This window comes from Eschrichtius robustus, chromosome 13 (assembly GCF_028021215.1).
Source record: "Eschrichtius robustus isolate mEscRob2 chromosome 13, mEscRob2.pri, whole genome shotgun sequence".
NCBI classification, from domain to species: domain Eukaryota; kingdom Metazoa; phylum Chordata; class Mammalia; order Artiodactyla; family Eschrichtiidae; genus Eschrichtius; species Eschrichtius robustus.
In genome coordinates this window covers 97,660,977-97,685,020 of record NC_090836.1, presented here as the reverse complement: position 1 = coordinate 97,685,020, position 24,044 = coordinate 97,660,977, and the positions used below count along the sequence as shown (strand labels likewise).

At 52.0% G+C, this 24,044-nt stretch overlaps 3 protein-coding genes across 3 annotated transcripts; all 3 read right to left on the bottom strand.

Annotated features, from left to right (window-relative positions):
- Nucleotides 1-2,391: 2,391 nt before the first annotated feature.
- Nucleotides 2,392-4,480, bottom strand: ATF4 (activating transcription factor 4). Its single transcript, XM_068561025.1, has 3 exons — nucleotides 4,280-4,480; nucleotides 3,399-3,716; nucleotides 2,392-3,308 (listed from the first exon to the last, which is right to left on the bottom strand). The coding sequence occupies exons 2-3, from the start codon at nucleotides 3,622-3,624 to the stop codon at nucleotides 2,479-2,481; spliced, it is 1,056 nt and encodes a 351-aa protein (XP_068417126.1). The 5' UTR covers nucleotides 3,625-3,716; nucleotides 4,280-4,480; the 3' UTR covers nucleotides 2,392-2,478.
- Nucleotides 4,481-8,685: 4,205 nt separating this feature from the next.
- Nucleotides 8,686-13,551, bottom strand: MIEF1 (mitochondrial elongation factor 1). The gene is made up of 4 exons (XM_068560203.1): nucleotides 13,408-13,551; nucleotides 12,388-12,565; nucleotides 11,926-12,188; nucleotides 8,686-10,992 (listed from the first exon to the last, which is right to left on the bottom strand). The coding sequence occupies exons 1-4, from the start codon at nucleotides 13,549-13,551 to the stop codon at nucleotides 10,186-10,188; spliced, it is 1,392 nt and encodes a 463-aa protein (XP_068416304.1). The 3' UTR covers nucleotides 8,686-10,185.
- Nucleotides 13,552-19,424: 5,873 nt separating this feature from the next.
- On the bottom strand, nucleotides 19,425-21,701 carry MIURF (mitochondrial elongation factor 1 upstream open reading frame). Its single transcript, XM_068560204.1, has 2 exons — nucleotides 21,543-21,701; nucleotides 19,425-19,665 (listed from the first exon to the last, which is right to left on the bottom strand). Exon 2 carries the CDS (start codon nucleotides 19,635-19,637, stop codon nucleotides 19,425-19,427), a length of 213 nt encoding a protein of 70 aa, XP_068416305.1. The 5' UTR covers nucleotides 19,638-19,665; nucleotides 21,543-21,701.
- Between the last annotated feature and the right edge of the window lie 2,343 nt (nucleotides 21,702-24,044).

Below are 24,044 nucleotides of genomic sequence, written 5' to 3'. Positions count from 1 at the left end.
ATGTGTTGTCTGGTAGAGGACTTCTGAAGGGACCCCGCCGTGGGTTCTTCTGTGCAAGAGGAGGGAAAGTTTTATCCCTCACACAGCCAGACCCCGGCGGGGCTGTTCCTGGTTACTAGCCAGCTTTCCATCCTAAGTGGGGACAGGAGGGGACCACAGAATTGCCTGAGGCAGAGTTGGCGCCTGTCCTGTCTACGGTGCGGGTGGCCTCCGAGAGTAGGAAGCAGACCAGCCATCCAGGAAGTCAAGGTGGGCAGAAGAGGTGTCGTGACTCCAAACCGGAACTGCGCCACCGTCCTCGGATGGCTTGTTCCAAGAAGGGAGAAGGGGGTGTTTTCCCAAGCTCTCCGGCCGCCTGCGGAGCTCCAGTGGCCCCTGTGAGGAGAGACACTCCCGTGTCCTTGGAGGCTCATTCCCTTCCTCTTTTAAGCGGCTTAGCAAGCAGCAGCCTCAGCTTCCCGCTCTCACCAGTTCTCTGAAGAACCTGCTGACCAGGGCCCCCTTCTAACAGGCACGCACCTGCTGTTACGTCATCACGTAGGGGTTCCTGCCCCCTCCCCAGGTGTAGAATGAGGGGCCTGCCTCTGCGGGAGGGTGAGAGCAGGGGTCCTGCGCTTCTCTGCTCTTGAGTTTTCCAGCCTTAACGTTTGTGCCGAGTAGCACCAGTAGGTGTGTGTCCGTGACCCCTAGGCGTGACTGACGTTAGCGTTCACCCGAGACTGGTCCTATGGGTCAGGGTGGGACTCCAGAATCTACTGTTAAGTCACCCTGGACGGTTCCGTTGCAGGTGGTGAGAAGGCGGCAGGGGGCCCTGGGGAGGGGCGCGCCGGTGCAAGAGCCACACATGGGGGTGCTGACCGAGAGCCGCGGACCTGGTGACTGACAATCTGCTGGGAAAGGGACAGGAACCAAGTCAGAGGACACTGGGGTGCCACATTGAGGGCCGGGAGGAAGAGGCCTTCCCTGATGGAGCGGCTTTGCCTCTGGTGGTATGAAGCAGCTGACACATTCACTTAGAGACCCAGGAGGGCAGGACTGCCACGCGGGACCTCCGCCAGGGTGTGCGTGTATGGGAGGCTTAACAAGTTCCTGCAGGAGCTGGGCGGATCCCCATCAGGTGACTTTCTCCAGCACAGCTGGGGCCTGGGAGCCCTCTTGGAGGTGGGTGGGACTATGTGCCCATTCGTCCCCACCTCCGAGGCTTCTTCTCAGGGTGCTCTTCCCCATTCTAGTGCACAACTTTCCCTGTCCTTCGAAGCCCAGCTCAGGGCAGTTAAGACCTTGAAGATCACCAGGTCCAAGGTCCACATGTGACACCTACTCCCTTGGTGCCTTGGGGAAGCATTCCCATCTGGGCCACCACCATTACTTCTCCCACATTACCCTGTTAGGCACCAGGAAGCAGGTCAGGGAAATACCAGCCCCACCACAGGGAGCAGAACAGGCGAAAGCCCATAACCCTGGGTTCAAACAGGCTCTACAACTTCTCCAAATGCCCTCTGCCGCAAAACCTGCGACGGGGTCACCACAGGGACTGCGTGCAGTGTTTAGAACAGTGCCTGGTGCCGCATTTGCATCACCCGCATCCCAGCCACTCGTCTACATTGTCTTTCACAATGGAAAACTGGTCCTCCCTCAACAGGCCCTAAAGGACACAAGAAACCTGCCCAGGCTGGGTTCAGACTCCTGTACTCAACGAGAGATGTCTGCCTTATCTTGCAATAAAGTAAGTTACCAGCCAGGATTGCAATAAGGCAGCGTGGCTCCAGTGCCCTTCCACCCCGACATCAGGGATGGCAGGCCTTCCAGCTTGCCAAGGTGGCAGCCAGGGAAGCCTAGGAACCAGCCAGCCTTTGGGGCCTGCTCTTCCGTTTGTTCCAGCAAAAACTAAGACATCTTTCCCTAAATAGACCCTTCTGGGAAGGTCTCTACAGAATTGCAGCAGATCAGTGAAACCTAATCCCCTTGCGTGCCCAGCTCAGACTGTGGGGCCTTATCTGGGTACTTAATGTTGGCACAAAGCAACAATCATGAGGGAACAGGTGGAGCCCAGGCTCTTCTCTGCCACCCTGTTCCTCAGGCTAAAATTCCCCAGCCTCACTCGCACCCAAGGGTGGTTAACATCGAGTCAAAGTTTTTGGTCCTGGGGAAATCACCCAGCCACCTACTAGGGGGGATCTAGCCCAACTCCCTGTCTCAGGGGTCCAACTGAAGTCATCAGTGATCCTGACGTACAGCCCTGCAGTGTCAGGAAAAAAAAAAAAAAAAAATTCGACTCTGGACTTGAAAATTTCAAGTCCTGACAACGAACCCCACAGCAAAATGCTGCTTCTGGGGATTGACTGGGCTCTTTACCAAAGACAAGAAACCAGACACAGCAGTCTACAGAAGTACTTTCACTACAAAATAATTTATTAAAACACACAGCTTCAGCACTAGCCTCCTATGTACAAGCACACACCCTCCTGACTACCCTAACTAGGGGATCCTCTTCTTCCCCCTTGCCTTGCGGACCTCTTCTATTAAATCTTTCAGATACTGGATCTCCTTGGCCAAGGAATCTGCCTTCTCTTTCAAAGCCTCATTCTTCTTTTCTAGCTCTTTACATTCACCAGTGAGGGCCTCCTGCTCTGCCCTCTTCTTCTGGCGATACCTAGTGGCTGCTGTCTTGTTCTGCTCCATTTTCTTCAGTTTCTTATCTAGTTTCTCACCCTTTACTTTTGCTATCATCTTCTCTCCAGGAGGGTCGTAGGGTTTGGGGCGGGCAGAGCCACCAGGGGCACCTGGAGATAGCAGGCTTCTATTCGGAGAGCCCCTTGAGGTAGGGGGGCTATGCTGGGGTGAGCCCAGATAGGAGTCAGGGCTCATACAGATGCCACTATCATTATCTGAGGGGGCATCCTCTTCCTTTACGCACTGAGGGTGCACCGTAACGTAAGCAGTGGAGTCTGGCTTCCTATCTTCTTCAGAGATCACCACTTCACTGCATAGCTCTAAAGTAAAAGAATGATCTGGAGTGAAGGACAGGGCCCCTGGGGAGACGGGAAGAGGCTGTAAGAAAGTGAAAGGGGCACCCTGGTCAGTTGTTGGCAAACTTTCTGGAAGATGGCCTATTGGGTTCACTATCTGGGGGGGCTCCTTATTAGCCTCCTGGAGTAGGGGACCAAAAAGATCACACGTGTCATCCAACGTGGCCAAAAGCTCATCTGGCATGGTTTCCAGATCATCTACACCCAACAGAGCATTAAAATCAAACTCCTTCAGATCCATTTTCTCCACCATCCAATCTGTCCCAGAGAAAGCATCCTCTGCAAAAGATTAAAGAGAGTTGCAACCAATGAGTCAAATGTACAAGACTATCACCAGATCCCACCAGCAGATAAAAGAAGCCCACTCACCCTTGCCGTTATCTGAGGCACTGACCAACCCATCCACAGCCAGCCATTCGGAGAAGCCCGCCTTAGCCTTGTCGCCAGAGAACCCATGAGGTTTGAAGTGCTTGGCCACCTCCAGGTAGTCATCTAGGAGACCCAGGCTCTCTTCAGCCCCCAAACCCGACTGGTCGAAGGGGGACATGAAGTCCCCCACCAACGCCTCGCTGCTCAGGAAGCTCATCTCGGCCATATTGCGAGGTTTCGGTGGAATCGAGGAATGTGCTTAATTCGAAGGTGTCTTTGTCGGTTACAGCAACGCTGCTGCTGAATGCCGTGAAAAGCCTGAATACGAATCAGAAACCAAGTCCCATTAAAGATCAGCTGGCCTAAGAACTTCATCTTTTCATCCATAAGGCAAGATGGCCAAAACAGAACTCCATTCGGTGTTGAGAACCGGGACCACGTGGCCCCAGAGCCATCGTGTCACCCCCGCGTCCATCAGGCTGCACAAGATGGACGCCCGGCCGTTCCCCAACCGGCCAGAAGGGGAAGCCGCCCCACCCGCATGTCCAAATCCGGCTCTGGACGCCCGGCCCCGCCCACGCCCCCCCATGACTCACGCCGCGGCCGCCGCCCTGCCACGCCGCCATCTTGGCTACTGCCACGTTTCGCGGGGCGCCAAGTGGAACCCGGCGGGTTCGTGGGGAGTCCGGGGCTGCCGAGGGCTCCCGACCCAAAAGCGCCGGCGTTTTGGGGACACCCAAGCAGGGGCCACGCGTCCCGGGCCCTCGTAAAACCGCTCCCGCCTCCGCGAAGCCGCCCAGCCGCCGGCCGCGCCCAAGCAGGCAGAAACCCCTCACCGACCCGGGGGCGCACGGCCAGAGCGGCGCAGGCCCAGTACTTACGCCATGGCTTAAGCCGCTGGGGGGTGCCGCTGCAGAGCCTGGTGCTGCTGCCGCTGCTGCAAAAGCCAATGCTGCCGCAGGCACTGCTGCCTCTAATACGCCATGGTGGCCGCGGACCCTGCGGGAGCGGAGGAAAGAAGGCACGCACTCGCACGGAGAAACCACATTTAGGCAGAAGAAGAAAAAATGGCGGCGAGACGCCGAGCGCGGGTCCTTTATAAACTCTGCTCCCTGTGAGGACGCATCACGGACCACATCCTTCCGCCGCGGTCACGTGACTCGCTCCTCCCACCCGCGCATTGCCATCTATTCGACGCCCCTACCGTTTCCAATCTCCGACTTTTAAAGTCTAGGGCGTAGCTGTGAAGAGAGAATGAATTCTTTTTATTTACGGCCTCAAGAAAAAGGCGCACTACTTTACAAGGCTTTTAAGATCAAAGGGTCACTCCCGTCCGCCGCCGGGGAGCGCGGAGGGATCCGCCACACTCATTTCCGGCGTTAGCCTGAAGGGCGGAGAGGGAAGGCTTTCATCCCAAGAAAGGTTTATTACTGTGAAGTACGAGTTCTCCTAGTTCTCGCGCGAGATGCTGGAGGAGAGCGCGCATCAAGATGATTGGTCAGACATGGTGAGTCATATATATCTCGAGTTTCTATTGGCTCAGGCCCCTGATTTGCGCGGGGAGGGGCGGAGCGGCTGACGGTTCCAGCCGTCTGGTTCTGCGGTTCACTCGGTCGTCTCTGTGACGCCGCTTTGCAGTGGCTTCCTCAGCCATACCCACCCGCAGCCGGTCAGGATTGCCCCAGGCAGCCCTGGCCCAGTGCGTCCCAAATAGTGGCGTTAGGCCCCGGCCCTTGCAGTCCTTTCCTGCCGTCCTCAGTGAAGCTCCAAACTAGCGACCAGCTTCAGGCCCAAAGATGAAACTAGGCAAAAGGAAATGTCATTTCGTGTGCATTTTCACACGCAAACACTTGCAAAATACTGAGGACGTGCAAGCCCTTCAGTAGTTGAAAGGGGAGGCTGATGACCTCAGTCGAGATCACCCGATCTATGTGCACTTACCATCAAAGGCGAGTCGGGGAAATGCGTAATCCTATAGTCTAACCTATGGTATTTTTACATATCCGTTTAGCTAAAATGTAACTTCGCTATCTTATTGAAGAATGCAGCCTATCACAGGGGAACTTCTTTCGGTTTATGTAGTTTCAGTTCCTCTAAGAAGAAGAGATTTTATTCAGCTGCTATCTCTCACTCTAGGGTAGTTTCAGTTAGCTCCCAACGCTGTAACTCCCAGGCATAACCGCTTCCCAGCAAGTCCTCCTAATGCCCAATTGCCGGAGTTTGTGTGTTTGGAGGCCGCAGTCCAGGTCAGGCCAACAACTTGCCCTCTCTACTGGGGAACTGTTAAGAGCAACAAGAAAGCCCTCCCCCACCCTCCAGCCCTCTCGTCAGGCACTGCAGGGGCGGAAACCTTGAGTTTCTGCTTCCATTCCTTTCAGCAAGACCTACAAATATTATTTCTGAGGACTGATGTCAAAAATTTGGGAAGGACTGTCCTACATTACTGACCATTGACTTGATTCAGTCTAGCCCAGCAATTTTACAATGGTAAACTGAGGACTAAAGGGATGAAGGGTCTTGCCCAGTGAAGGCAGTATGGGGTAGGAGTTATAAGAGATTTCAGGGGCAAACCCCCAAAACTTGGCTCTTCCATTTATTAGCGGAGACATTTTGGTTGAGTGACTTATCCTCGCTGAGTCTCAGTTTCCTGAGCTGTAAAATGAAGCTAATGGTGAGTATCCTTACACTTAGAATGAAGTAAGATGATACAAGAAGGCACTGAGCTAAGCGCCTGGTATCTGATAAGTGCTGGATAAATGGTTGCTATTACTGCTATTATTAGAACTCAGGTCTTCTGACACACCTCCCAAGGCCCCCTCCCCATCTTCATTACATCATCCTGCTTCCTCAGAGGACTATTATTTACTGAGATGAAATCAACAACTATAAACAACTGGTATATGCAAGGCATACTGGATGCTTGATGTGGGTGGGGTTTTTTTCCCCTTGGGGAATCACGAGTATCTACATATATATAAGGCATCCAGTCTTTCGGTGCAAAGGCAGTAAGAATCCCTGAGCCACTACCCAAATCTTACAAAGGACCCTCGGGGCATGTCCTCCTTTCGCTGTCAGATGACCATGCAGATGGTTGAGAATTAAAAGTAATGCTGCCCCAGGTTGACACCGCAGAGGGGTGGGAGAATGACTCCAGTGGCACCTTGTCCCATCCTTTCTATTATGGTGACCCAGATCAAGCTCTTCAAAGGTTCTCCTAGCTGCAAATGGAGAACCAGTCCCACTCCTGTAGGAAAATGTTTCATACCACACACACAAGTCAAAGCTGTTGGAAAGGAGACTTTTATTTTCTTCTTCCCATGCTGTGGAAGGACAGCATGTTCCCCAGCTTTATTTCCTCCCTCAAGGAGAAAAAGGGACAGTAGTTTTCTGGGTCTCAGGGCTAAGCTGCTTCTATATGGACCTAGCCAAGACAGGACAGAAAGACTGGTGACTGATTCCAAATCTATCTGCTAAACACATCAACTGCTTATTGAAGGGCAAGCAAGTGACTGGAAGGCAGGTTGTGGACTTGGCCTCAGGGGCCAAGCATAGAGAGCATAACGTGATCAGAATGGAAAGGTAAACACCACGCTATATGCGGTTAACCCCGGAACTCACATCTCTGGTGTTTTGGCCGCTTAGAATCAGCCAAGTGTATCTACAAGGGCTACAGCCTCACAGCTCTAGTCCTAAGTCCTCTTACCATTCTCTTTGGCCTTGAGCTTCAGCACGAAGAGCAGGGTTCTCACAAATCCTGTGAGAGCAGAAGTTCTCAACCAGGGTCATACTGTCAAAGATGTGCCACAGCAGAGCCTCTGGACACATGCAGGGATCCCAGCCCCGCCAGCACCTCTCCAGGACCTTTTGATCCTGAAGCTGATTCCTTGTCAAAACCATTTGAGCTCTCAACTTGAGTGGAGTAGAAGGGAGCAAAATCAGCTAATCCGGAGTGTGAACAGGACCACCAAGGGCTGAGCCCAGCAGGAAAGACTGTAGGCCTCACAACAGTTTTTCCAAACATGAGCTTCAATTATTTTTTTATTTGAAAAAAAAGTCACAACCAAGCGTATAAAGAAAACTACTGTTGTCCTGAACTCATGTTTTAGGAAGGGGCAACAGGGAAAAGCAAAATACACTTTGGAATTGATTGGGTTTTCAAGATGATGAGTCTTTTTTCAAGCATTAGGCTAACTATGTGCTTTGCTAACCCAGATGGTGCAAAAAAACTTCCAGCTGGAGAAGTAGGAGCAGATGCTGTTGCTTCAGGCAGAGGTGGGGGTTACTGAGTAGAAGGGCAGAGAAGCAGGAAGAGGCCCTACATCTTTCCCCAAAGATTAAAAAAAAAATGTGTGTGTGTTGGTGGGGTCTTCCCCTCCTCCAACCAAGAAGCTCAAAGCACTTGACTGTCGTCCAGGTGTTATGATGAGACTTGCCCCATCTCAGTCAGCAAACCCACCAGGACCTGAGCCAAGGATTCCCACCGCTTCTAGTTCTGAGGACTTCTAAGAGGTTCTTGCTTGTGAAGTGGCAAAGTTCTGCTTTTTGGCTTTGTGAAACATAGGTAAGAGACAGAGCTGCCCTGAGAAAGATGCTCTTTAAGAGGAGATACACTCAAATCACCATTACACTTGGCTTTGATAATTCGGGATTTGATCTTTAAAATCTTTTCTTTTTTGAGCTCTCCTTCCAATGTTTTATATGGAATTTGGTCAGACTCCAGCTTGGGAAAATTATAGGTTTTATAACATTCACATTGGGAAAACCAAATTCTTTATCTGAATGAAGACAAACCCATGCTTTTCCAACACATTCAGCCCTCCCCTCTCCCTTCCTTCCAGTGACACCAGATGGGCGCACTGGAAACGTCAGTGCCAGGCTCCACCCCACATCCTCTACACCCTCCGTACATCCTCTACACCAACCCCCCAGGGTAGCACTCAGGCATATGGAGCGTTTTATAAACTCCAAGTTGATTCTGATGAACAGCCAGGATGGAGGAGCTCTCTCAGGGTTCTGGGTTTTCTATTTTTCATGCTCTCTCAATGTGTTCACACAAATGAAACAACTGAACCATTTTAGGGAAGCTTTGCATGTATATGAGAGAAGAGGCAGGAAGAGTCTCCAAACATAGCCAAGGTTAACCCTAGTTCTCAACCTCCTAATCCAGGACAAAAAAGGGGACAGGAAGCTCTACCTTAAATTCAAAGGGAAGCTAAGGTTTCAATGCTATTTAAAGAGTCATTTCATGGCGCGGTCATTGGGAAGGAATGAGACGGCTGCAGAGAGCTTCACCAGAATCTCACTGATGGAGAGGTAGTAAGAATAAAAATAATAATAGGATTTGACGGCAGGAGAACAAAATACTGGATGGGCAGATCAGAAACAGAATTATCATCAGCCTCTTGGCACAAACAGGAAAAAATAAACACAGAACAAGAAGATGCACTGACATTGTATATTAAACATTCCTCCCCACTCTCAGGATACTTTTTACATTGCAATAAATAGTGCAATTCTAGCAGCGGGAAACAAGAAGGAACGTGGCAAGTACCCACCTCCCTCTCATGTGTGTTTTAGCCATATGCTCTCTTCCTAGGTAGCACCGATTTCCCCAGGTGCTGGGTGAGAGACAGGACAGGGGGAAGAGGTCTATGCATATGTGCCTGCCCTTTGGCCTCTGGAGGTGCCTGGAGAGTTCAGCAAACACCTCCATCACGTTCCTGTGACAGACACTGGGGAGCGGAGGGCTGGCTGTTGGGCCCGTTCTTGCTCTAAGGCAACATCCTAGAAAGGCAGGGCCTGACGTGGGAGAAACATGGTCACTGACGTTCAGCCGCCTGTATAGCTGAACCTCTAGCACTAAGACTGTGTCCTTGAAGGCCTTGTCCTAATTGGCAAGAAGGTGAGGAAGGGGGCAAACAACAGCCCCTTCCCTCCCGGTCTTTGTCTGACTCCTGCATGCGATGGTGCTGGGCTGGACCAGCCACAGGTGAGGCACAGACATCAAGCACGCAGACCCTCTCCACCACCTCCAGGTTCCTCCACTCTACACTCTCACTGATGGCCACTAAGAAACACAGTCTCCGAATAACTCTGCATCCAGTTTATCTTGAGCCCTCACTCCCGTGTGCGGCATCAACAGTGCTCCCATGAGAGACCTTCTTAGCACTTACGGATATGAGTTGGTCAAGAGTTGGGGGGGGGGGGGCGGGAATGGGCTTCTTTTCCAGGAACCTGGGTCAAAGGCCAGCTTTTCCACCAGCTTTACCCCTAGAAACCCTAAATACTGTCTGGGCGCTCTCTGCAGAGTTCAGTTTGAAACATGCAATCATAACTTCAGTGACAGTCAACTACAAGGCAGCATCTTGATTAGGCAGATGTGCTCCAGAAAAAAAAGCAAAACAGGTGTGAACAGGTGGAAAAAGAGAAGACACTGAAAAGGGGCAGGTGGCAGGGCAGACACAGCAGACCCGTGCCAAGATGCAAAACACCAAGTGGTCTCCACAGCTCGGGCCAGTGCTCCACCTTCTCAATTCATTCAAAGAAAAACGAGCCTGGAGCAAGGGGGAGGGGAGGAGTAGGGAGCACAGTGCTTGGTAACAAAAATAGAAACGGGTGGTGAGAAAAGAGGAGAGAGAGATGCCTTTCTCATCAGCGTGAAGTGCCCAGGCCGATGACCAGCAAAGATGGGAGGCACCTAGGGACCCTGTGAGGCACCAACTATGGAACCAAGTGTTTCTAACAGAGAATCCAGGGCCTGACCGCCCGACACCTGCCTTCACCTGCCCTATGTCTGCAGCAGCACCTCCGGCTCAGACAGTGAGCAATAGAGAGTGTATCCCAATTCGTCTATTTCCTCAGGGGTGAGCTCTGCAAATAAGTTCACCTTGGGGTTTAGGGCGCTGGGCAGGACTCCGGCCTCTAGGTAGCTGATGAGTCCCCTCAAGGCCTGCAGGAATCGGTCCGCCAGCACATCTGGAGACCAGTCAGCCTCCTCCTGGGCCAAGTGGAGGATGGTGTTGGTGAGCTGGCTGGCGCTGAGGTGGCCCAGGGCCGGAGTGGACTTGCACACGGCCTTGAGGATCTTGAGGCACAGAGAGCGGCAGCCCGAGTCGGCCTGGTCCAGAGCCCGCAAGCGCGCCGTCTCGGCGGGACGCAGGCTCAGCCGCCACAGGTTGTCATACTGGGCTAGCCGGTGTGGTTTGGCCACCAAGACAGTGTCACCAAGGGTCACTGATGGCAGGAAGTCAATGACGAGATGCCTGTCGCGCTCATACTGCACTTCCAGAGTCAGAGCCTCTGGGGGTGGGGCCGGTCGAATCACATAGTCCAAGAGGGACCCGATGGCCGGCCAGTTGATGGAGCCAGCCACTACCTTTTCGAACGTGTCTGCCACTGTCTTTGGAGAGAGGTAGCCCCCTACTACACAGCGGTCCCAGTAACTGCTACCACGAGGAAAGTACTCTGGGTTCTCCCGGCGAACCAGGAAGAAGCCGGGGATGTTCATGATGGTGTCCTCTCCGGGGATACACGACCACAGGTTCTGCTCCAGCACGAGGGGCACGATGAGTTGGATGTGGTCGGCTGTCACCACCTGGTGGAGAAGAATTAAAAAGGTTTTGAGGGATTTAATCTGCTCAAGAGCCAAGTTTCCCCAAACACAGGTCCCACCATCTTATATCCCCCCCAACAAAAAGGGAAACTAGGGCTTCCGTGGTGGCGCAGTGGTTGAGAATCTGCCTGCCAATGCAGGGGACATGGGTTCGAGCCCTGGTCTGGGAAGATCCCACATGCCACGGAGCAACTGGGCCCGTGAGCCACAGTTACTGAGCCTGCGCGTCTGGAGCCTGTGCTCCGCAACAGGAGAGGCCGCGATAGTGAGAGGGCCACGCACCGCGATGAAGAGTGGCCCCCGCTTCCCGCAACTGGAGAAAGCCCTCACACAGAAACGAAGACCCAACACAGCCAAAAGTAAGTAAATAAATAATTAAAAAAAAAAAAAAAAAAGGGATATTCCATTGTTTAAAAAAAAAAAAAAAAAAAATTTGGGGCAAGCACCAAAGCTGCTTAAGAAGCTCCCTGTAAAAAAAAAAAAAAAAAAAAAAAAAAAAGGGAAACTAAGAATTCTTCCACGTGACTGTATCAATTCAGAGTGTGGATTTCAACCCAGGTCTGTCGGACACCGGCGCCCGTGCTCATTCCACACACCACGTTGCCTCTGGACACAGGAGTACACATGACATCCCCCAGGCCTTGACGACCCGAAGGAAAGCCAGAAAGGAAAGATAGGGACAAGAATATAGGAAGGAGGAGGCCTCTGACAGCTTCCTAGAAGTTGTGAGTATGACTAAAAAACAAAAAACGTTAAAGGCAGGGATCTCCAAATGCTACCGCAGTATGTGGAATTCAGACGCAGTAGGACTGACCTTTCTGGCAAGCCTGGGGGACTGACCTCCTGTACCAACAGACCTACTGAGAGGCATCCTGGTCAGTACAACCCTGCCCTTCGTAAGAACCCCCTGCTTACCTGCAGGTCATCATAGAGGCTGCCACTCAGGTACATGTCCCGAAGTGGCATGTCAGGCAACTTGGCCCGCAGGAAGCTCCGGAGCTCGGCACATATGTCCACGGCAGCTTGCTTGGCCCGAGCCTGCTCGCCAGCAGGGATGGCCGCCCGCTTCCGGTAGTAAGTAAGAAGTTTCTCCTGCAGGGACATGCGGAGTCGTGACTTCTTCAAGTCTACCTGGCCCTTCCTGGCCAATGGCTTGGGCCGGGGCAGGCAGAATGTATCTGCCAAGGCAAGAGAGAGAGGCACGTGAGCTCTTCCCGTGCTTGCTCATCCATGGCTGCCTCAGCCCCAAAGGAGACGGGCTTGGCACAAAAGGCTAGCATGGTGCCTGGCACGTATGTCCTTAAGAAATGTGTTGAATGCATGAGTAGCACTGAGAGCCCCGAGGTCAGTCCCAGAAGGGGTACCAGCCTTCCTCACCTGTGTCAAAGGCCAAGGAGCCTGTGGGAAGGGCCTGTAGGGACCTACTCAGGCCTGTCTTCATGTCCTTGTTGAGCAATCGGGGGGAGCCCATCCAGTTTGGTTCTTCCCAGCTCCTTTTCCCTGAATGGCTCAGGCGGGTGGGGCTAGTAGGGGCACTGATTGCCCTATCGTACATCTGAAACAGCAGAGAGGACCCAGCACATGACCTTCTTTCCTGTTTCCCTCCTTCCCAGCAGCTTTGCCTTAATGAGTTCAGCTACTATTTTTCAATAACTTTGTTTTATTCTAGATTATGGAATACTTTGCTCCGCACAGAAGACCTCAGGAAATACTAAATGATATAAATAAGAAACAGATTTATCCATAATGTCATAACCCAGAGATAATGGTTAATATTTTGGTGTATTTCTTTCTGAAAATATACATTTGTGTAATTAGGATCCTCCTCTATATACACTTTTGAAAACTGTTTTTTTTTACGTATCATTTTTATCACTCCCCCATATCACTAAAAATGAATCAGTGTTGAACATTATGGTACAATTTCACTGAATGGCTACTCTGTGCCAGGAGTTGTTCTAGGTGCACAGAATAAAGCAGTAATCCAAAGAGACCCAATCCCTGCCCTCATGGAGTCTGCAGTTTAGCAGAGGGATACAGGCAATACACAATCAACAAGCTAAACCACGCAGATATAGGTGTTAAGAAAAGTAAAGTAGGAAGGAGAAATAGGAAAAATGTGTGGTGGGAGTCCTGCTATTTTAAATAAGGTAGTCAAGGAAGGATATTTTGATTATTTGCAATTTTTCACTCGCTGGGATAAACTTTTTATTTGTATCTCCAACAGTTTCTTTAGGGCGGAGTCCTAGAAGTAGATTTACTGAATCCTCTTAAGGTCTCGTCTAATAATGCCAAATTACCAAGTTACATTTCCATTAGCGGTATCGAAGTCTTATTCTAAGTCAGCTCCACTCGGCAGCCTCACCACCTCTCCAACCCCTGGCTGAGTGTACTTACCCGCTTAACCGCCAGCGTAGCAATGCCCAGCATGGCTGCTCCGCCCACCCCCAGCACCAGCCGGGCATTGGAGAGCACAAAATCAATGGCCGTCCCGATGCCATTATCATCCTTCTTGCTTTTGCGCTCACCAGCGCCTGCCATTGCTCACCTGAGGATGAAGGCAGAATACAGCCATCACCACCTCGGACCCTGAGAACCAGCCCTCCTCCTCCCTCCCCCGTCAGGCCGGTCCCCAACAATTTCAGGGTACTCTGTGAGTTCCAGGAACCCAAATCCTCCTGCCTCTATCGCTCCATGTTCTAGGGTCAGGAGGGAGGTGTCGTGTCCCTTGATGTATCTGGATGCAAGGCGGAGGAAATGATGATGCTAGTCACGGGAAAACCTCCCCGCCAGTCTATTGAGATTACAGAGAGCGATTATAAGCTGTCAGCCCTTTCTCGTGTGAGTGAAGTACCCCGCCCCCACGCAATACAACCCTCCGGACCCCTTCCCAACATTACAACGCAGATCGTATTTTGATCCTCTGACCACTGCTTATGGAAGGTTAGATCTGAGAAGGTGTAAATTAATTAGAGACCCACCTAATCCCATCACATCACTTCACACATAGGGAGGTGACTTGCCAGAGGTCCCAGAGAAAAGCAATGACAAAGCCATATGCAAAACTCAGGCCGCCTCTCAACTCCTAGCATGATGGTTTTTCTACTGTATCATGTTTCCCCTTACCCAAGTCAAACTGTTCCTATTCTACGTATTTTCTGCGAAAAATAATAACAACAACAACACGGACTAAATACCCTGGCACACGGAGACATAACTACAAGTCCATATGTGAGAAAGATCCAAAGAAGAAAAGAACTCTCTGTGGACAGTCCCACTTGACAAATGCTTTGTTTCTTGGGGAAAGTGTGCAGGGGCACCACAAGAAGCTCAGGTGAGCCTGACACTGCGACAGAGACTGAGAATAAACAAAACGGTCACTGCAGACTCAGCTGTTAACTGGAAAACCAAATACCCACCTGCTCAAGTGTGCTTGGAAAATGAACTAAAAATGTGGTCGCCTACGCGGAGCTCATGGGCACAAGGCAGAAGAGGCTGGCCTCCGCACAGCGCTGGAGCGAGGCGAGCACGCCTTTGCTCCCCAGCAACAACAGGGTCATCCTGACTGAAGCTCCCCTAGTCTCCCAGTAAGCCCATCTCCCATGGAGTTAGAACCCTGGGCCTGACCCAGATGAAGGATGGCAAAGTGGCTCAAATCTGAACACTGCTACTCCTCCTACCTCCCGTGTCCTGTACGCCAGGAACTATGTAGGGAAAAACAGCTGTCTGCCATTCACCAATACACCTAGAACGGGAGGACAAAGCGGGACGAGATCACTGGTGCATCTCCCAGTGAGAAGTAACATCCTCTCTAAACCCTTACAACTGGGTGTTGCTAGTGCTGCACGCCACGCCCCTGGCCTCCCGTCAACAAGAGAGAAATATGTCTGCCTCTACTTATTCCAGCAACTGAGTTAACTAAGAGTCGCTGTCAATCCCAAAATTATTTTCTTCCCTAACTAGAGTTCACAGCCATGGCACTTTTCTTTTCTCCACCTTTTACCGTCGATAGGAGCCTCAGGTTTAGGGACCTAATGAGAGACTGCTTGGCCAAATGAAATATACTCCCACTTCAAATGCACAGAGCAAACAAGGCTGAGGAGCAGAGTTAAACTCTGTATTTACAGGTGGGGTCAGGCAAGAGCTCTAGTCATCCTCCCTCCAGTGGCCACTGAGACAGAGATGGGACAGAAACTCATCTGAGGCAGAGTAATCCAATCAGGACAAAGCTGATCATTACACAGTTCCCGATACAAAACCATGACCACTGTTTTATTGCTTTTAAAACAAAAGAAACTTTAGGGATGTATTTACAATAGGGAGGACCACCCTCTGAGTCAGGGGTCCCCAACCCCCGGGCCGGTAGTGGTCCACAGCCTGTGAGGAACCAGGCCGCACAGCAGGAGGCGGGTGGTGGGCGAACGAGGAAAGCTTCACCTGCCGCTCCCCATCGCTCCCCGTCGCTCCCATCACCGCCTGAGCCATCATCCCCGCCGCCCGGGCCCGGGGAAAAATTGTCTTCCACGAAACCGGTCCCTGGCGCCAAAAAGGTTGGGGACCGCTGCTCTAAATGATCCTTGCATGTGATGCAGCAGAGCAAGAAGGGCACATTCTCACTCCGCGCAGAAGCCGGAAGGAGCCTCTCTGGTTCCTTGGCCCCTCGGCCCCTCTGATGACTGGTGAAAACAAGGCACTGAGGTGGCATAATAGAAGAGCCTGGGTTTTAGTCGGAAATCTTGAGATTGAGTACTTGCCTTTGAGCCCTAATTAGCTGGGTGACCTCAAATGAGTTTCTTAACCCCTCAGCTATGTAATGGGGATAATGATGTCTGCATGGCCTAAATCATAGGGTTGCAGTGAGGAAAACATATCTACTAAAATACCGTATGTGAACACTTTATACACCGTAAAAGGACTCTACAAATGTGGGCCATCATTAAGTCTTTTAAGATCTCCATCCACAGGACAAAAGGTCAACTTCCAGAAGGCAGTCAGCAATCCAGATTGTCCTGTGAGTTACATTTTACCTTCTGAGATGGAGCCAGGAATGGCCTATGAAACCCAAGGTGATGCTATCCTGGGCTTGAGACCAAAACTATGAAGTTGAGCAGGCTTGGGAAAAGGCTTTTCTACTCTAGTGCAATATACTCCCCGCCCCATCCAAGGACCAGGTGATGTCAAAGACCTGGTGACCTGGAAGAGGAAAGAACATCCACAGCTCCCATAGGGAGATCAAAGTTTCTATTCTAAAACTGAACTCAATCTGTTCCAGTTGAAACTACTTAACCACAGTCTACCGTCCACTCAGGCTCTGCCGCACTAGCTGGGAGCCTGCGGGAGGCGGGAGCTCTGCCTGGCAAGGAGAGGGGCCTGGAGGAGCCCTGTTGTTTAATGGGTTTAGTTCCAGTTTTACAAGATAAAAAAGTTCTGGAGATCTCTTGCGCAACAATATGAATATTCTTTTTTTTTTTAACTTGTTTATTTATTTTTGGCTGCATTGGATCTTCGTTGCTGCGCACGAGCTTTCTCTAGTTGTGGCGAGTGGGGGCTACCCTTCATTGCGGTGCGCGGGCTTCTCATTGCTGTGGCTTCTCTTGTTGCAGAGCACGGGCTCTAGGCACGCGGGCTTCAGTAGTTGTGGCACGTGGTCTCAATAGTTGTGGCTCGCGGGCTCTAGAGCGCAGGCTCAGTAGTTGTGGCACACGGGCTTAGTTGCTCCGCGGCATGTGGGATCTTCCCGGACTAGGGCTCGAACCCGTGTTCCCTGCATTGGTAGGCGGACTCTTAACCACTGCGCCACCAGGGAAGTCCCTACAATATGAATATTCTTAACACCACTGAACTGTACACTTACAAACAGTTAAAATATTGAAAAAAAAAAAAAAAAAAAAAAGAGGAGGCGGAACACTGACCTGGTGGGCAGGGCTAAGGATGGGGAATGTGAACTCTAGGCACATTTCAGACAAGTTGTTTAACGTGTCTCCTTAGATACAAAAATGGGAATAGAAATACTCATCACTGCATTACAGTGGGAATGATGAGTAATGGAGGCCCTGTATCTTCCTAGGATGACAGCACAGAACTGTGAAAATTCCAACTTATTCTCCTTGAAAAGGCCATATGACTTAAACATCTGGCTTGAGTAAACTTGAGAAGAGCTAACATATACTGAGTGTGTACCATGTGCTGGGCATTTTACACCTATTAGTTCCCTTGATCCTCACAACAATCCCATGAGATCAGTCACATTGTTATCTCCAACTTACAGATGAAGAAACTGAGGCAGAGGTTAAGTAATGGCCCAAGGTCACCATGTCAGAAAGTTGTGCAGCCAAGAGTTGAACCTAGAGCTCACGGGGCTGGGGAGTAGTTTACAGGGGTCCAAGTAGCCTGCAGCCCCTCCTCGTACACGTCTCCTCTCCACTAACCACTCGGACTCGGCCATACGCTTCCCGGGGGCATTGTGACTCATTCCCTGCTGTGTCCTCAGGGCCAGCAGTATTTGACACGTAGCAAATATCTGTTGCACGAATGAGCTACTGATTCTATGGCTTTTTTTTTCTGGGTGGGGGGGTGGGCGGTGAGGAGGTGGTAGCAGCACCTGTAACCCAACTCCGTCAAGAGACGTCAAGAGACGAGGAACACAAAGCCTTCGGTGTTCACTTCCTCTCTCCCTGGGCAGGCAGGCCCTTGTGGGCATCATCTCTCACCTGGCCCTTTACTCCCCAAAGCCAGTCTGCCCATCAACCTGTGTGGCCGAGGAGGACCCAAAGCCACTACGTCAGGCTCCTCCTCCTGCTTTCCCTCCGTTAAAAACAGCGCCGTCCACCCAGCTGGCACGCCTCACACCTCACGGCCATCGCTCGCTCCTCTCTCCTCCTGCTGCGCCGGCTTCCGCCTGGAGAAGTCCGCTGCCGCACACGGTGTGCTCACGAGCCACCCCACCGCCGCAGTCCCTCCAGCTCACCTGGTCAGAGCCGCGGCCTCTGGTACCCCCTGCCAGTGTATTCTCCATGCTGCCACGGCCACGATCCCTCACCCACGCCACTCCCCGGCTGACAAAGCTCTGACGGTCCCCCTCTGTCCGATATCACGACCTCCTCAACAGGGGATTCGATGTCCTTCCAGACCTGGTCCAGCCTCAACTCTGGTCACCTGCCTTACAGGTGCACCATTCGAGCCACTCTGGTCTCAGGTTTCCAGACTATAAAATGTGGCAGTCTGTGTTTTCACCTCCGCACTTGCTCATTGCCCGTCTGCCCGGCAAGCTTCTGTTTCTCACCTGAGGCAGACCTCAAATGTCCTCTTTTCTGTAGCCACCTGTGATCCCTCCACCGCCCCCCCGCCCCCAAGGCACGGTTTTGGCATCATCCCTGTCTCCAAGCTCTTTACCCGACCTCTAGTGCAGAGCTGTTCGCCCTGGAATTACCTCCCGCCGATCTCCACATGAGACCCGTCCCTTGATGGGCCACATCGTTCATCTCCACCTCAGAGCCTACCAGAATGCCAGGGCCAGAGAAGGCCCTCTGGGAAGTTGCTGAATTAAATACAATCATTTGGTTACAGTGGGACTATCACACTGGCATGGGAAGTAAATAGAACTAACATACCACTGGCCAAGAACCATTCCAAGTACTCTGTGTGCGTTATCTCTTTTTTTTTTTTGGCCACACCGTGCGGCCCTCAGGATCTTAGTACCCGGACCAGGGATTGAACCTGGGCCCTCAGCAGTGAAAGCGCAGAGTCCTAACCACTGGACCGCCTGGGAATTCCCGAGTTGTCTCATTTAATTCTTGCAATAAGCTGAAGAGGTTAGGTACTGTTATTTCACAAATGAGGGAATGGAGGCCTAGACAGATTTAGTGATTTACCCTAAATCCCACAGTTGTTAGTAGCAGTGCCAGGAAGGCACCGTCCTCCAAGGTCTGTACACTATGTTTGCTTTAGAGACTGTTGCAACAAAGTCTAGTTATGTTTGGGGAAACATGATCTTGCCCTCAATAGAAGTGAATCTACCAAAGAATGAGGCAGCCAGGAACTGAGCTCTAATAGTTTTAACCAATGTCTTTTCTAGCATTTTCATAGGTAAAATGTTTTATGAAACAAAATGGTCTCCCGGTGGGGCCTGAAACTCAGGGCCTTTTTTTTCTTAACAAGGGAACATACTTCTGTTAATATGTTGTATTTCCTCCATTGATTTATGACTAAAGGACTCTGGTCACTAAAAGGAAAGGTTCTCCCTCTCCTGGTCCCCTGCAACAGAAAAAATGAAACCTATAAGAACAAGGGCCTACCTACCTGAGGCTTCTTACCGCATCTGTGAGGTGGAGGTGGGAGAGAGGCAGGCGTGTCTATGGAAGGCACTTTTGTCCTCTTTCCCTTGGAATTAGGATGGGAGGGGAAAGGAGAGGATCCTAAATAATCCCTCCCAGTTTGCTGTGGAGGAATGCCAGGCCCTTTTCCAGCTGCCTCTCCCGGGCCGCAGGATCCTCTAGCTTCTGATTTTTCCGGAACTCACGGCGGATGGAGGCAAGGTAGAAGTCTCGATCAGTGTAGCGAAGCTCTCGGCCTTGGCGCAGCAGAGCCCGGTAGAGACTCAGCACCGCCTCTCGGCTCCATGGGGCCATGGGGGACTGACAGGGGCTGGGCGTCAAGCTATATGCAGAAGGGAAGAAAGAGAAGCCTAGAATCAGAATTAATGCTGGAAGGGCCTGTGGAGACTATCTAATTCAGCAGTTCTTAATCTAGGTCTCAGAGACCCCCCCAAGATCACAATATGACTTAGTGGCGGGGCTGGGACTATATCCCAGCCTACCGACTCCTGCTCCTGGGAAACTGCCGGTTACGCTGAAAGGCCAGGGCTTGGAAGCTGCGCTGTGTGTGCTTGAATCTTGGCTCTGCCACTTGTTTGCCATATAGCTTTGGGCAAAGTACATAACCTCTCTGAGCATCAGCGTCCTCACTTTTAAAATACAGATAATGCTATCTACCTTTACATATTGCTATGCATCAATACTATATACACTAACAGTACTTACCACATGGGGTTATTCTGAGAATTGCCTGAGATATCACTGGTAAAGCACCTGTAACAGAAGTTCACCACAAGGGGTGGTCTAGAGTCGTTGGAGACGAGGGGTCTCAGTCATACTTGAATCCTGGCACCACCGCTTATGAGCTCATTACCTTGGGCAAGTTTCTTAACCTCTCTGGGCCTACCTTAGTTCCTCATCTGTAAAATGAGGATTAAAATTGTATTTACCATATGGTTTGTATGAGGATTAAATGAGTTAATGTATGTAAACGTGGTTAGAATAGCACTCGGCATATACTAAGCAGTCTATCAGGGACAGGCATCAATATTATTAATGCTACCTACCCTCGTTTGTAAGTGCTCGATAAGTATTAGAATTAGATACACATAAACTGTCACCAGCTTCCTCCCGTAAAAATAAAGTCTTACACAATCACAGAGGGTTACCATCTGTAAAGTGCTTTGTCATCCATTATCACATTTAAACTGAGGACTTTATGAAGTAGCCAAGGTTCAAAACAAGAAGCGTTAACGCTTATGGAGTGTTTACTATGTAGCACGCATGGGCTAAGCAGATCCCACGTGACAACTCTTCTCATTCCATCAACAATCCCAGTGTCGTCAGTATCCCCATTTTAAGTGGAGGAAACGGACGCTCCCAGAGGGAAGTAACTTGCCCACAAGCACCCAGCTATAAAGGGGCGGGGGGGGGGGGGCACTCCTGACCCCCAACTCTGACTGCCTGTGTAATGATAACTACTATTTGCTGGGATCTTACCATGTGTACAGCACTTCCAGGTGCTTTACAAACTTTCCCAGCACAGCGCCTGGCACATACCAAGGGCTCAAAAAAGAAACTGAACGAAAGAGGGAACCCTCACAACGTCCCTGTGTGGAAAAAAGCATCATCCCTCTTTATGAAATAAAGAACTGAGACTGAGTGGAAGAGGTATTTGACTGGTAAAAAGGTCTGGACTTTGGGCCCAAAGTCGGCTAGCCATCAGCCTCCGGCCTTCATAACTTGCTGCGCGAGCTTGAGGAAGCCACTGTCCGCGTCCCTTTTTCCTCAGCTGTAGAAGAGCGCCCCTCGGCCCCAAGGGCCTCCCGGAGTGGGAGAGATGAATCCAGAAATCAACAGGAAAAGTGCTTTATGAAGTAGGAGGCGATTGTCACGCGAGGGCTGTTACTACAAGGTCGATCGGCGAGTGGACCGCTGGGCCCCGGCAGGTCCCCCCGACCCTGCGGGGCGTCGCACCGAGGCGGGGTGGAGAGACCCCGAGGCTGGGGCAGGCCGGCTCAGGGGCCCCGGGAAGGCTCCGGAGGCTGAGGCGGGGCCCCGGAGCGGCCTCCAGGGGAAAGCCCAGGGCGGGCTGGGGCGAGACCCCCGACGACCAGGCCGGTAGCCCGGACCCGGGCCGGATGGGGGGGCCCAGACAGTGGCCCTGAGAGAAGGCGTGGCGAGCCCCCGACCCCGGCCCTCACTCCAGCCCTCACTCACCTGCGGACCGCGCGCGCTTCCACTCCTCGGGATTCGCCTCTCGCCCGGTATCTCTCCTGGGGTCACCCACCAACATGGCCCCTTCACTTCCGGGACACGACCTTGCGCACGGAGCTGAGGAGTGGGACCGAAGAGAGCCTGGAGGCAGGCGGGGACTGGAGGACTTCCGGTCTTCCAGGCCTACGCCTCTCTAGGGGTGGGGCCAGGAGCCGCGTCAGGCTCCGCCCCTTGCGCGGCTCCGCCCCACAGGCCGGAGTCCCTCCTCCGTAAGTGACGTCACCGAAGGACGGGCCGGCCGAGGCCATTCGGGCCCCGCCCACCCATTCGGGCCCCGCCCAGTCGGAGGGCCGAGGAGCGGTGGTCCGGGTTGGGTAGAGCCGGGGAAGGTCGGTTGCAGCCGTTGTGCGGCGTAGTCCCCCAACCTGCTGCCAGCTCTGTAGCCTGTCAGGCCCCAGCACTGTCTGCTGATCTCGGGCTGGAGCCATGGGCGTGCCTGGGGGAGGTTTAACACTAAGGGTATTCCCTATCGTGGCTTTTAAAGGTCTTCCGTTTTGTCAGACGGCTTTCTTTTCATCCCTCCGTGCTGTTCCCGCACCCCTGGCAAGGACCTACCTTTCAAGGTCCCCTTCAAATGTCCCCCTCTAGAAGTCTTTTACAGCCCCTTCCTCGCCCCTCATCCAACACACTTAGGTGTCTCCTTTGGGCCCCACAGAAATGTCTGCACACCACCGTTAGGGCTTCTTCGCTCCTTCAACAACGAAACGTGTTTATTGGCGCCTGTTATTTGCCAGGCACTGTTTTTTAATTTCTGCATTAGTTTCTGTCTCTCATCAGATTTGAGGGCAGGAACCATGTCATTATGGAATCCGTAGAGGGAGAGGGAAAGAGGCAGGCTTTGGAATCAGGCCCAGGCGGCTCCAGATGCAGCTCCACCACTTAAGGACAGCTGCCTGCCCTCTGACAACTTTCCTAACCCCCTCAGCCCCTCTCCGCTTTTGTGAGGATTTAAAAGACATCTATCAGGAAGGGGTGGGCACTGACACAGAGCAGTTGCCCACCCATCCATTTATTCTTGCACAAATCCTTGTTTGGGGTGTCTAGTGTGCAAAGCACTGCCACAGGCATTGCAGGGAACAGAGAAATCAAGTCCTCATCTTCTAGTGGGGGCTGATGTGAGAGGAGGTGATAAGGGCTGGGAGGAGAAATACTGGGTGAGAGGATGGAGAGAAAGGAGTTGCTTTTTTTCTTGGAGTGTTGCTGGAAGGCCTGTCTGATAAGGGGACCTGAGTAGGACCTTCAGGAAGGGCATTCCATGTGTTGGCCCTCAGGTGGGCCCTCAGGCTGTCCTAGGAGCAACAGGGAGGAGGCCAGTGCATGGGGAATAGCGTGAGAGCGTGAGCAAGGGCTGGGGGGGGCGGGGGGGAGGCGGGTGGGGGAGAGGCAGGACAGGGGGTCCTTATCTGGGGCAGGGGAGGGGAAATCTTGCTGGGACAGGAGCCACCAGAGAATCTGGAGCAAAGGAGTGATGGGACCTGACTTCCATTTGTTTGTTTGTTTATGGTGAAAAAATTTATATTTAGAATTAGCCAGCTGGATGCAGTTTAGATGATCCCAATTTTGTTGGCGCCACCCCAAGCATCATAGTCAGGGCCAGTTAAACATATGCCTTCTTCTTTCCATCAGACCCCATCAGGGTGTTGGCCTTGGCTATGTGATGTCATAAAAGTGTCTTCCCAGCCTGTTTGATACGTGTTGATGGCCTTGACCTCCACAATGAACACAAGTGCGTTGCTCTCTTCTTCATGGCAGACTCAGTGGTCTGGGGAACGTGGTGTTGGTGTAGTGGTCAAGCTTGTTTCTCCTGGGGGCGCACGTCCGAGGATATTTAGGCTGCGGTTGGAGCCGCTGTGTCTTTTGTGTGTGTGTCTGTGGATTCATTTCAGCACTGCCTTCTTGGCCTTCAAAGTCTTTGCTTTGGCTTCAGCTTTGGGAGGGCAGGGGCTTCCTTCTTCACTTTCGGCACCATCTTTGTGAAAAGGGTCCCTGACTTCCATTTTTCACAGGATCAGTCTGGCTTTGAGACTAACGGGAGGATGCAAGGGCTAAAGCAGGGAGACTGGTCAAGAGGCTGCTGCAAAGCCACAGGGGAGAGAGGACAGGGGTTCAGACCAGGGTGGCAGTGTGGAGGGGAGTGGCAGTGTGGAGGGGAGTGGTCAGATCCAGGAGGTATTTGGAGGTAGAGCCACAGAAGTTGCTGATGTGGGGGTGAGATAGAAGGGTAACCCGTGGCTTCGGGGTCCTGCCTGAGCAATTGCCCTGCTGCCCCTCTGCTCCAGTCTATTCAGGAGCATCTTCCAGGCCTTCCAAATTGCTAAAAGAAGGCAGTTTTCCAGGGCCCTAGGGTCCCCACTCAGGTAAAGGAAGACTTTCCATGGCATAGGGAGCCCCATCAATACTGGGGAGACTGTGAACCCCTGGAACCTCTAGGAAAGGGAGGGGCCC